Genomic DNA, 12,670 nt, shown 5'->3' on the forward strand with positions numbered 1-12,670 from the left:
GTAACCTTAGACCAAATAAAATATACTGAAACAGAACTTCCACAGGTAGGGCATGCAGCCTCTGACACACAGTGATACAAGATAGGAGGAACTGTTGGGAAACACAGATATTTGGAACCTTTAGGGGAGCTCTCCCCAACATAAATAGATTTTTCGATCTGTTTATTTCTATGTCTACATACATTTTGTAGTATAATGTGTTATTTCTAAAGTCATTAATACCTGATCTTTGCAGGGGATGGCGGCAACAAGGCCACGGAGAGCTAAAATAAATCCCAGACAAGATGCTAGGTATTACTGCTCCTTAGGTGAAGACAAGGCAGGATTTGATGTGAGGTATATTGATTCGTTTAAAGGTGAGTTGATTCCAAAGAATGCAGTCAGCTTCTCAAAATAGAAATTTTTATGTTTTTTGTAGTTTTTTTGTAGCATACCATGCATGAGAAAATTAATAATCACGAATATAATTATACTTGTTTTATTATTATTATTATTATATTTCTTCCTTGTCTTTCCCCAAGGAATTATGAACATGTTACATGTTCCAAAATAAATAATACAATATAATCAAATAAAAAACATATTTAAAAACAAGAAGGATTTTAATTAAATGGTTTATAGTTTATTGCCCAATTTGTTTTTGATGTGTGTCTTTAGGTCGCGGTGTGTTCAGCTGTCGGTCATTTCAAAAGGGAGATTTTCTTTTTGAGTACAGAGGACAAATCATAACTAAAGAGGAACAAGAAAACCGAATGAAACTTAACCATGATGCACTCAAGGTTTTCATATTTGATTTCAAGTTCAATGGAAAACAGTTATGGTATGTAACTGCTTTGATAAAGGATAAAATACATGAGGTTTACAAATTATAATATTCAAATAATATTTTGAATTGAATATTAAAATGTTATTCAGACGTTCTACAACCTAATATACTTAATGACTTTCTTTACAGAGTGTAATTGTTATTGTATACTTTTGTTTTAGTGTTGATGCTGCCAGAGAGGACGGCTCACTTGGCAGACTTGTAAATGACGATAATGTGAATCCAAACAGTAAAATGACAGTTACCAGAGTGGATGGAAGGCCCCATCTCTGTTTGTTTGCAATCAAAGATATTGGTCCAGGAGAAGAAATCACCTATAACTATGGTGATTCCAACTGGCCATGGAGAAGCAAGGTATAATGTAAATAGTACAGTATAAGTATAAATAGTATTAAATGAATAAAGGCTATACTGAAAAGTATGCATACACACACACGGGTCCTGTGTAATACTCAACTGGACAGGTCCAGACATTAGGAGGACTGTATTCATCTTGGCTAGACCCAAATACTGCCATTCATTATTCATGCTTCTTCCTTAGAAATCCAACATGGTGGCATCTCAGGCTGTGGATGAGAATGCAGCCAGTTCCTCTCCTAACGAAGCAACAAAGGTAAATTGGAGTTTCAGTGTCAGATTGTTTTAGTTGTAGACTGAGGTGCTAGTTATTAGGCAGTATTGAGGTATGTGGGTCCTTGGTTATCTTGACCAAGTAAGATGCACGCATTAGGAGGACTGAGATTTGAAACAAGAAGTATGAAACCCCAACCCTAAATCTGGTTTGCATAAAGACGTAGTTCTCGGCTTGGTTGAAATGAACTCTGATGTAGTTAGATCGCATATTTGAATTTCAGCTGATCAAGGAGCAAGAATGAAGCTTACTATAGCAAGGAGCATGTAAATACAACCGAAACAATCGCTAAACTCTTTCCTGTTAATGCTAAGCACATTTATGTAACATTGTTGTGTAAAGGCCATCCGTTATGTCTTGATGGATTCATGACTTCATGATTTAATTATACTTTTTTACACTCCCAGTCAAAACTTTGGACACATCTTCTCATTTCAGAAAGAACAAATTGTAAGTCTAATCTTTTTTGGGGGTTGTGGGTCCACAATGAATTTTCTTTTCATTGTGGTTTTGTAATATATACCATAATATAAAACCTAGAAGAACAAATTGTTTTGAAAATTGATCTATATACAGCAGGTATTTTTCCCTTTAAATTTTGCATTGCAAAAGTTACAAAAATTGATTTAATAGTTTTAGTAACACTTGAACCTGTTTTTTTTTTTTTTCTTCCGTCCTTAACTCCTTTTTAAAGAGGAACCAAAACAACTATTTGGTTGTGATATTTTACATCACAAAAGTATGAATTTTGTTTTTGATTACACTGTTTTTTTTTGTTTTTTTTTTTACCAAACAGGACTGCGATCATGATCTAGTCCCTGACGAAATGTCAAGTTTAGAAAAATGTTTTGCATGTGGAGGACCTTTTTCGCCTCTGAAATGGAATGGTGTGAGATGTGAAGGTAATTATTTAATTATGGAAGGTTGGGTACATTAGAATATCTTAAATATGATCCATAAGGAACACATATGTTCATAATGAACCTTTTACATCTGCACTTTTTACATATTTACTTACCATGTCATTATTAAAGCTGCTATACCCAATTTGCAAAAACAAGTTAGCTTAACATATTTTTTTTCATGTTCATAACAACATTTTAACAAAGCATAGCTATAAATGTTGTTTGGAGATTAAAGAAAAAAAAAATGAAGTGGTTCTGTTGCATTTGTCTAAAACCATCAGCCAATAACATGGCTCAGTCCAGAAAAACGATAGAACAGTCTTACCTGACTCCTTAAATTCTACATTAACATGGCTCCACCACACTATGCACTGGCCTGTTTAGCAGCAAAGCACACCAGGGGGTGTGGCCTATGGATAATATCCAATGGGAGGGGAGCCTTCTTGACTGTGTTTATGCTTCCATCTAGCCTGTTTTTTTTAAATTGGGAAAGCGGCTTTAACTACCTTTCTTTTTATTAACTTAATTTTTCTCTGTCTAGTTTGCTACCAGTCCTGGCACAAAAGATGTTATGTTAGCCACAAGGTGAACCTCACTGAACCTCTTCCAGAGGTAAGTGTTTTTGCAGAATTCTTCTCAGTAAAATATGTAAGGTAAACAAAGTCTTACTTTGTGTTTTTGATTGTTATTAGGTCTTTAGTGAAGATAGTTCAAGTGAGGGGGCTTCATCAGAAGAGGAATATGTGCCAGATTCTATAGCTGACTCAGACAGCTCATGGGACAACAAATCAGAGCCTTTAAATATAAGTTGCAAACAAGTACAGAACTCTGAGATCTCCAGCAGTCAATCTGCTTGCAAAACGAAAAGACCTCGCCTAGAAAGTTTTTTAGAGAGAGTAGGACAAAGAATTTCTGAAGATGGAATTGGCACAAGACAGCTCGATGTATCAGGGGTTATTGCCACAGCAGAAAAGTCTGATGCTGAAGGCATTGTTGATGACTCTGATACTACGGCTGAAGATTCCTTAAAAACATCCTCCTCACTAAGAAACAAAACATACTGCTACATTTGTGGAAAACTACAGACAAAGTTTACACGTCATTTAAAAACTCATGAGAAATCACATGCAGATGTTGCTCGAGTTTTAAGTCTTCCCAAGAAGTCCAAAGACCGTTTGAAAATGCTTTCTAAGCTGCGAAACAAGGGAAACCACAGACATAACTCGGAGGTCATCGCAAGTGGGATTGGATCATTAAAACCAGACGCACATCAAAAAAAACCCTACAAAGGAAAAGACTATATTCACTGCATTTATTGCGAGGCATTATATCTTAAAAGAGATCTTTGGAGACATGTTCGTAAATGTTCTTCAAAACCAGTGGAGGCCAATTCAGAGGGGGGACGAAAAAAGGTCTTGTCCCTGGCCTGTATGAGTGAGTCAGCTCTGTGTCAGCAAGTTTCCCCCGGTGTTTGGAAGATATTAGCTGTCATGAAAGATGATGAAATAACTTCTACTGTCTTGAAGTGACTTCTCTATTCTTCAGCTTGCTCAATCATTCTTTAACAAACATGGGAAAGATCCCACCAAATTTGACTACATTCGCCAGACACTCCGAGAATGTGGAAGACTTCTGCTCACACTTCGGAAAGAATGCTCAATACACACTTTTGAGGATGCTGTAAGACCTGCAAATTTCAATGTGGTTATCAAAGCTGTTAAGAAGGTGTCTGGGTATGATGAAGAAAAGAACTGCTACTCGACTCCAAGCCTTGCTTTAAAGTTGGGACACTCACTGCAGAAAGTCTGTGATATTATACATTGCAGAGCACTGATGGCAGAAGACAGTGCACTGATAAAGTCAACCCAGAGTTTCAAAACCCTTTATGCTACAAAGTGGTCAGAACTCATCTCCCATACTGCATTAACCACACTAAGCGAGCGGCACTCCAACAAGCCTTCCACACTTCCTTTCACAGAAGATGTTCAGCGTCTTCATAGACATCTGGAGAAGACTACAGAACAAGCACTGAAGGACTTGGAAGAGCATAGTTCACCAAAATCATACAGTGAACTTTGTAAAGCTACCATGGCAAATGTAATACTATTTAACAGGAGAAGAGGGGAGAAATTTCAAAGATGACACTGAATGGCTTCCAGGAGAGAGACACTAGTACCCTGCACAAGGATGTTGCATTTGGACTGACAAAATTTGAACTTTACCTTTGTCAACACTTCAGTCGTAGAATTGAGGGTAAACGAGGACGCAAGGTTGCAGTGCTACTTTCACCAGACATGGTGAATGCCATAACACGGCTGACAGAGAAAAGACAAGACTGTGGTGTTCTGGCAGAAAACATATTCCTGTTTGCCAGACCTCATTGTCTGACTCCCTACAGAGGACAGGACTGTTTGAGGATTTATGCGACTGAATGTGGGGCTGAAAACCCTGAACACCTACGTTCAACGCAGTTGCGCAAACATGTCGCAACTTTGTCTCAGATCTTAAACCTCAAGAATCACGAGTTAGACCAAGTTGCCAACTTCCTAGGTCATGATATTCGTGTTCATCGGGAATATTATAGACTTCCAGAGGCTACTACCCAGCTTGCCAAAATATCCAAACTACTGATTGCCATGGAGAAAGGGTCTCTCAAAAGCCTTCAAGGCAAAACACTTGAAGAGATTGAAATCAAAGGTAAAGTGGTGTTAAGGTTAAGAATTATACACGTTTCCTGCACTATAACCTTATAATTCATTAAGACAATCTTTTATTTTGTTAGATAACCTACAGTTGACAGATTCAAGTGAAGAAAGTGAGGTCGGAGCGGAGCGTGAGGAGGTCGGAGCGGAGCGTGAGGAGGTCGGAGCGGAGCGTGAGGTCAATGAAGGAAATCTTGTATATCCACAGATTGGTAAGTACAATGTGATTAGTCTCAACTTTGTTCAATTTATGAAATCACATGACTAATAGACTTTATTACAGATTCTATAGATACTAGAATGATGAAGAAAGTTGTCAAGGAACCTCCAGGTATGTGTTTGTCATCATTTATTGAAGCTTTTACCTTTGTAACTACTTCCTAGACACTTTTGCTATCTTTGCTATCTTTATGTAAAAAAAAAAAAATAATAATTCATTACTATCATTTTTCCAGTGATTGTTACCTTTGTCCAAATGGTAATTTAAAGAAAGTCAAGGATCTTTCTAAAGACCAGCTCAACAGAATAGAAAGGTCAGTTTTGGAGGATGGTCAGGTAGGAAATGCTAGTTTGAACAGGTGATTTTGAGCTGTGATTTAAAGTTCTAGAGAGAATCTAATGAGCAGAGGAAGTTCCAGAGGGTGCAATTAGCAGTGGCAAAGGATTGTACCCTCAGATTTATGATTTTGATGATGGGGGTAAGGAGGTTAGTGTTAGCAGTGTTGTGGGAGAGTGACAGTAAAGACAATCCCTCAGGGTGGCGGGGGCGAGGTTGTTGAAGGCTTAAAAGTTGATTAGGAGTTTGCACTCAATACTATAGTCAGTGTGCAGCCAGTAATGTTCTTTTTAGGATGTGGTGATATAGTCTCTAGAGTGAGTGCAGTAGAGTAAGGGGGCAGCAGAGTTCTTAATAGATTGCAGTTCTTGGAGGTGAGTTTGGGGAAAGCAAAGATGCTGGGATTCTTTTTGAGGGTGGAGAGAATGGATAGGATTAGGAAGAACAATATCATTGGGACTGCACATGTTGGAAAAAATGTCTACATTGTTCTACATTGGCCAGGTTGAGGTTGTGTTGGGCATGTGCAAACAAGGGACAGTGAGGAAGGTTTGTTGAAGGATGTTAGAAAGGAAGCTGCCCTGCAGGAGACAGAAGGAGATGAGATTAATCAAGAGAGATGAAAATAGTTGGTGTGTGGAGGGCTGATCTACTACTCTTTATTTACCTGGTTTGCGCTTCTGAAGTATTCCCTCTACGCTCTCATCCTCTTTCTACAGTAAATCAGTGGTGAGTGGAAAGTTGACCAGTCACCGGAGTAGTGATGGGTCGTTCGCGAACGAAATGGCTCTTAGAGCCGGTTCTTTGAAGTGAACGATGCGAGCCAGCTCCTTATTGGGAGCCGTGGATTTTTTTTTTTTACTTTCTCTTGCCCTCTCTCTCACTTTTTTCGCTGCACGTCAGCCTTGTGTTTGCGCTGAGTAGAGACGGGAGGGGCGCAAACAGAGCCTTGCGTTTGCACCCCTCCCGCCTCTGAGCAGAGGGAGGAGCTAGGGGCGGTAGTTACACTCGCAACAGCAGTAGCACACGAAAAGAGCAGCAGGGAGAGAGAGAGAAAGAGAGCCGGGAGCAACAAGAGACAATGTCGTCACATTAGAAAGGTGGAGTAAAGAAAATGAGTGACACCAAGAAAAGAAGCAAAATCTAGAACCATTTAAATTTTACTGACAATACATAGTGTAATGGAGGATGTCACGTTAAGAGGGATGGACTTGACCTCCTGACTATGAATAATGAAGATGATAAGGTGCTGACTCTATGAATCCACAATCTCAACAGGGTTGTCCGATAAGAACGGATGGCTTATCCACAAATCCACTGCCACTCAGGTATCTGTCGTTCACTCATTTATTTAGCACGAAGCCGAGGTACACATCCATAATGTGAGTGAGGGGATTAACAGGCTGTGAAATGCTATATGACGTGTGGTGAAGTGATGGTGTGGTTTCTGTTGGAAAGAACATAAAAGTCTTATATAATTATGTGAACAAAGTGAACTAAATGTGTAATAAAACAATACAAACAATACTGAGTAGTGGAACATTCAACCAAAATAAGGGAGTATCAACAAATGCAAATTTTACTATTTACATAAATCCCAACTAGGCACTTTACACTAGGGCTAACATGAGAAATTAGTGACGGTCCCTTAATGACCGCACGGCAGAGGCTGCTTCGCAGTAAACGGCAGTAACATTCGGTAAACAAAGTGTGCGCCAAGGATTTAAACAACGGTGGACAATGGCCGCAGCAAAGAACAAACAGGATACAACACAGAAACTTACAGTCTCATGGACGCACACTGCTAACAGCATTAGAAGGAACGAAAATCCACACGGTGAGTAAAACTGCTCACTCTCCACACCTGCAGCTCCGACCGAACTCTCTGCGTCGACGTGTGTGCGTAATGATGAGGTAGAATTGTGTCTTCTGATTGGTGAAGAGGATGGGTTGCCTCACCGCTCATTGGCTGGTCGGCAGATGTGGCTCTGTTCGTCAGGTCCGCCGACTGGCGGGCCTTTTGTACACATAGGCAGAGTGTAGAGTCTGCAAGAAAAGGATATCATATAGAGCCGGTGCACGGGCACCTGAAAACTGTCCACTCATCAGTGCGATGGGAAGATAAAACACAGTGAGTTAAGTGTGATATAAGTGAAGCTGCCAGTGTCTCTACCCACTGAGCTGAGCACTTGGTATTTTTAAATTTAAAGTTTAAATTTTAAAAGTTAAATTGTAAATGGTAGGTTTTTGTATTTTATAATTTATTTTTTAAATTTTATGTGGAGTGAATAAATAAAAGCATATTTATATAATGAACATATATACATAGAAAACACGTTTTTAAACATTAGTAATTCATTTTGTGCATAATTTTATATTGTTGTTAATAATAAATGAATGAAAGCAACAAAACAACCTGAAGAGCCGGTTCGGGAGCCGAAAGAGCCGGCTCTTTTTAGTGAGCCGAGCCGAGAGAGCCGGATCTCTAAAAAGAGCCGGAAATCCCATCACTACACCGGAGTCTTGTTTGGAGAAAAATTCAGCCTTGTATCTTTTAATATCAGCTGTAATAGCTCTAGCCATATTCCACATTCACATGTGTCACCTTAAACTAAAAGTCATAGTTGCGACTCTGGATTTATCTTAGAAACCATATTCAAGATTTCAAGGTCCATTAGTTGCTTGACCACATTCAGGAGCATTTGACATTACATTATAAGAGATTTAATACAACAAATATATGCTTACTGTTTTGTTTTGTTTTTCAGCACAAAGTAAAAATGGAGCAGGTAAGGTCATTGAACCCAACAGAATACTAAACAAGGAGATGAAGCCAAGCAGTAAGAAGAAAACAAATAAACAATCTGGTAAATGGTGACATGCATACAAAAGTCACTTAAGCACAAATGTAAACTTCATGCATTTTTGAACCCAGTTATCCACACCACCCAAGCCAGTATGGTGACTATGCTCATCTTTCTGCCAGGGACCGTACCATAATTCTACAACTTGGTTAGACAATTATATTAACCTACTTGGTAAGGTAAAACATAAATCACATTCAATGTGGAACAATACCTTGTATTAAGTAATGGGATAAATGTTTAAATTACTTTCCCTATGCCTGTTTTAATCTGTAATACATTTAAATACTTATCATTTTCAAAACAGCAATGCACCAAAACAATTAATAAACAAAGCAATGAGAACATATTATGATTTGGGTTTTTAATTTTGAGGATTCCTCAACCATTGGGCTTCTACATTATCTCCATACTCTGAACATCATCTTATTCCCATAGGCAGAATCTGGATAATATTGGAAAATTTGGGCTGGTTTGGCTAATTGTGGGCTGTAACCTGAACGTCTTGAAGAAAATTATGTTCACTGAAAAACCTGAAGGCCCACCTCATGGTCAGGCAGGGTCCACCCTTGTTTTTAAATAAACATTTGAGTCAGACAGTTATATATGAAATGTTTGAGTATATGTTATACATTTCAAATTATTACAATATCATGCTATACATGTTTTTGTTGTATAACGTGTGTGGAATAAAATGCTCTCCATCCATAGTGATTTGCCATAGCTATTTATTGGAATTCTGACTTAATGTGGGCTACCTTTCAGAATTTTACATTTAAATAAATGTATTCATCCATTGTAATAAGTATTTAAACAGTCAGCATTACAGGATTTATACCAAAGAAACACTGTTACAACAAATTCACCTTAAAAGGGGACATATTATGCAAAAAACACTTTTTTTTGTTGCTTTTGTATGTATATTTGGTTATGAATTGCCTCCCGACTCCTTAAGTGTAGGTTTTCAACAACTAAAAAAGGAGCTCTTTTAGGTCCCAGGTAGTGTATTTTGCACAATCCAGCATAATCACAGCCTCAGCACCTGTCCTCGTGGACAATGCAAAGGCCGTCTTTGGGCTGTGTAGACTAAACACTAACTGTTCTTAGCAGGGCTGTAAAACTAGTGTGTGCAGAACTCAATTCTTCGGCTTATTTGAAGGAAGCCGATTATCGCCATTATATTTTTGCATCCTACAACCATGTCAACTCACACAATTGAGCATAATACGTCCCCTTTAATTTAAAAATTGTTTAAAAAGTAGTTTGTTTACATTTTTTTTTTCTGCTTCTAGCTTCTCTGGAAAATGCAAGGAGGGTCAAAAGCATCCTTGGTCTCCCACGGAGGTTGCTGCGATAATGAAGCATTTTGGCGAACATATCAAAAAGGAAAACTGGCCACTATTATCGAATGCCAGCAATGCAAAACTGCAGAAGATCCTGCTCTGGCTGGTCGTTCTATTCAAAACATCAGAGATTTTGTGAGGAATCGGGGCGTGTCGTTGAAGAAAAAAGAAAATCCTATGTAGAGGAGTCTACATAACTCCAAAGTACTTCTTGGAGGAGTTACAAAAGATATTTTGTATGTTTTGGTTTCTCATTTATTTATTTTAGAATTTTACTATTAGAAGATTGGTAAATTCATTTTGTTGACACTGTTTTAGTGCATCTGATCTAAGAGGACATAATTTTATATTGCCAGTTATTTTCATTTCTGTTAACAAAACAATCCTGTTTTTGTAAAATGCACTCAATTTGTTCCTTTTATTCACCTGTTGCCCTTTTAATACACACAAAATACATGTTTGTGTATGTGTATGGCCTTTGTCCTGTTAATAAAGTTAGCCCTGACAATTACTGTTCATGTCAGGGGGAGGAGCCAAGTTACCTAATTAGTGTTGTCCTCTTATTACACCATGGTGTCAGGTTCTTATATTTTGAGTTCTGGTGTGTTTTTCACAATTTTGAAGTGAGATTTGTGTTGTACAACTCAAATGGGATTTTTAAAGATGCACTTCATCTATCTAGCACAAGCGGAAAGGGGGGTCCGTTTAGTGTTGCAAAAATCTTGTTTGAAAAAACTGTCCTTCCAATTCACCTTTACGTGTGTGTGTGTGTGTGTGTGTGTGTGTGTGTGTGTGTGTGTGTGTGTGTGTGTGTGTGTGTGTGTGTGTGTGTGTGTGTGTGTGTGTGTGTGTGTGGCCCCCCCTTCAGACAAAGCACGTACAAACTCCAAAACACATTTCTAGCGTTAACTTAACTAGATCACTTAAATTACACAATTTAAAGCATGTGTGTATTGTTTGTGTATTTATACACAAGCACTCATATATATTCAAATAATAAAAATAAAATGTTTGTACCACACGCACCAAACCCGGTCATTGGTACTTGCTGGCTTGTGTAGCCACTAGGTAACAAAAGCTCAACACTGCACCTAGCATCCTGGAGCACTTCTGTTGTGTTTTGTACGTGCTTTGTCTCTAGGGGCCACCGTAAATATACTTTTATTTATTCACTCCACATAAAATGTAATAAATAAATCATAATACAAACCCCCCCCCCCAAAAAAAAAAAACAAAAACAAAACAACAACACACAAAACAACACACACACACACACACACACACACACACACACACACACTTCAACTTTTAACTATTTAAATTTTCAGCTTTTTGCTTTTAAACAAATGTAAAGTGAAACAACACAAAACACTGCAAACCACAACACAATTAAATACAAATTAAAATATGAAAACAAAAAGAACATGCATATTCTCTGTCATATTGGCCTGCATGAATAAAATTTCTGAATCCTTTATCTGCAACTGAAAATGGTTGTGGATGATTAATATACCTTTCTAATGTGACGTTGTTGTCCCTGGCTCTCTTTCTCTGTCTCTCCCTCCCGCTGATCCTATGCTACTGAGAGTGTAACTACCACCCCTCCCCCCTCTTCCCAGCGCAAAGCACAAGGCTCGCGTGCGAAGTGAAGCGGAAAAAAGTGAGTGAGTGAGTGAGTGAGTGAGTGAGTGAGTGAGTGAGTGAGTGAGTGAGTAAAAAAAAACAAAAAAACCCCAAAACCCACGGCTTGCGATAAGGAGCCGGCTCGCGTTGTTCACGTCAAAGATCCGGCTCTAAGAGCCGTTTCGTTCGCAACCGACACATCACTAGCCCATACATTTTCATCAATCTCGAAAATCCCAGAACGTGACAAGTGGACATGTCCGGGGAAAAGAGGACGTCTGGTCACCCTAGGCTAAGTTATTTAGATCTTTTTCTCTCATGCTAGTAAAATGATCAGGGAAGCTACTGCAATTTTCCCTGATCATATTTTTATGACAGCCACAGTTACCTGAATTTTCATAATAGATCATAATACACTGACATTAGATTCTCTGTATGGAGAGCACTGGTTAGCTAATTGTCATGGTTGGCTGTGTGGCTGGCAGGCAGGCAGGCAGAAGTGGTGGACCTAAAATGCAAGACTCTTGGAGACGGGGTTTAAACTGAAAACGCAGCTTTATTGCTGTATAAACTCTTCATAAAATAAAACTCATAAAAACAAAGCAAAAACAAAACAAGACTCTAAACAGGTGCTGAAGGACTGGACATAAGAAACAGAGCAAGTTGAGGGTACAACACGACAGGGAGCAACAGGAAAACACAGGGCTTATATACACACAGAGGAGTAATCAGGGAATGGGCAACAGGAGGGAGACACAGCTGGGCAAAATTAGACTAACGAGACAGGGGAGAAGCAAAACTGAACACACTGACAACAGACAGGGACTATCAAAATAAGACAGGAAGCATGAAACAAATCACAAAGACGCAGACTTCACAGCAAAAGGCAGACAAAGAATATAACACATGGAACTCAAACTATACTAAACATGAGACCAACCGAAGAACAATCCTTAAACACGAATAAATAGAAACATAGAATTCTAATAATAGTCAAGAAAGAACAATAATCAGAATACAATACCAAATACAAAATCAAACCAAAGTATGAACACTCAAAATCCCAAACAAATCATAAATTTAGAAAAACAAAACAGAAACACAAAAAGCTGGGTCAAAATTGACCCAGAACCGTGACACTAATACTGTCATCAAGTAGCCTATCACTAGCAAACAAACAGGAGGTCAAATGATGAATTCATATATGAAATTCCAGTTTT

At 38.4% G+C, this 12,670-nt stretch overlaps 1 protein-coding gene and 1 long non-coding RNA gene across 3 annotated transcripts; both read left to right on the forward strand.

Annotated features, from left to right (window-relative positions):
- The first annotated feature begins 1,428 nt into the window (after positions 1-1,428).
- Positions 1,429-3,594, forward strand: LOC120435764. Its single transcript, XR_005609897.1, has 3 exons — positions 1,429-2,359; positions 2,904-2,974; positions 3,055-3,594. It is a non-coding gene; the product is annotated as an uncharacterized LOC120435764 (long non-coding RNA).
- A 1,038-nt stretch (positions 3,595-4,632) lies between these two features.
- On the forward strand, positions 4,633-10,368 carry LOC120435761. Of its 2 annotated transcripts, none has more exons than XR_005609895.1 (5): positions 4,633-5,059; positions 5,145-5,276; positions 5,348-7,457; positions 8,389-8,409; positions 9,777-10,368. XR_005609895.1 is itself a non-coding variant. In XM_039605867.1 (5 exons), exons 1-5 carry the CDS (start codon positions 4,657-4,659, stop codon positions 9,839-9,841), a joined length of 747 nt encoding a protein of 248 aa, XP_039461801.1. In that variant the 5' UTR covers positions 4,633-4,656; the 3' UTR covers positions 9,842-10,368. The 2 variants fall into 2 exon arrangements, 1 of the variants encoding a protein (XP_039461801.1); XM_039605867.1 differs by having other exon boundaries at positions 5,348-5,395; positions 8,389-8,487.
- The last annotated feature ends 2,302 nt before the right edge of the window (positions 10,369-12,670 follow it).

This window comes from Oreochromis aureus, linkage group 22, assembly GCF_013358895.1.
Source record: "Oreochromis aureus strain Israel breed Guangdong linkage group 22, ZZ_aureus, whole genome shotgun sequence".
In the NCBI taxonomy this organism is placed as follows: Eukaryota; Metazoa; Chordata; class Actinopteri; order Cichliformes; family Cichlidae; genus Oreochromis; species Oreochromis aureus.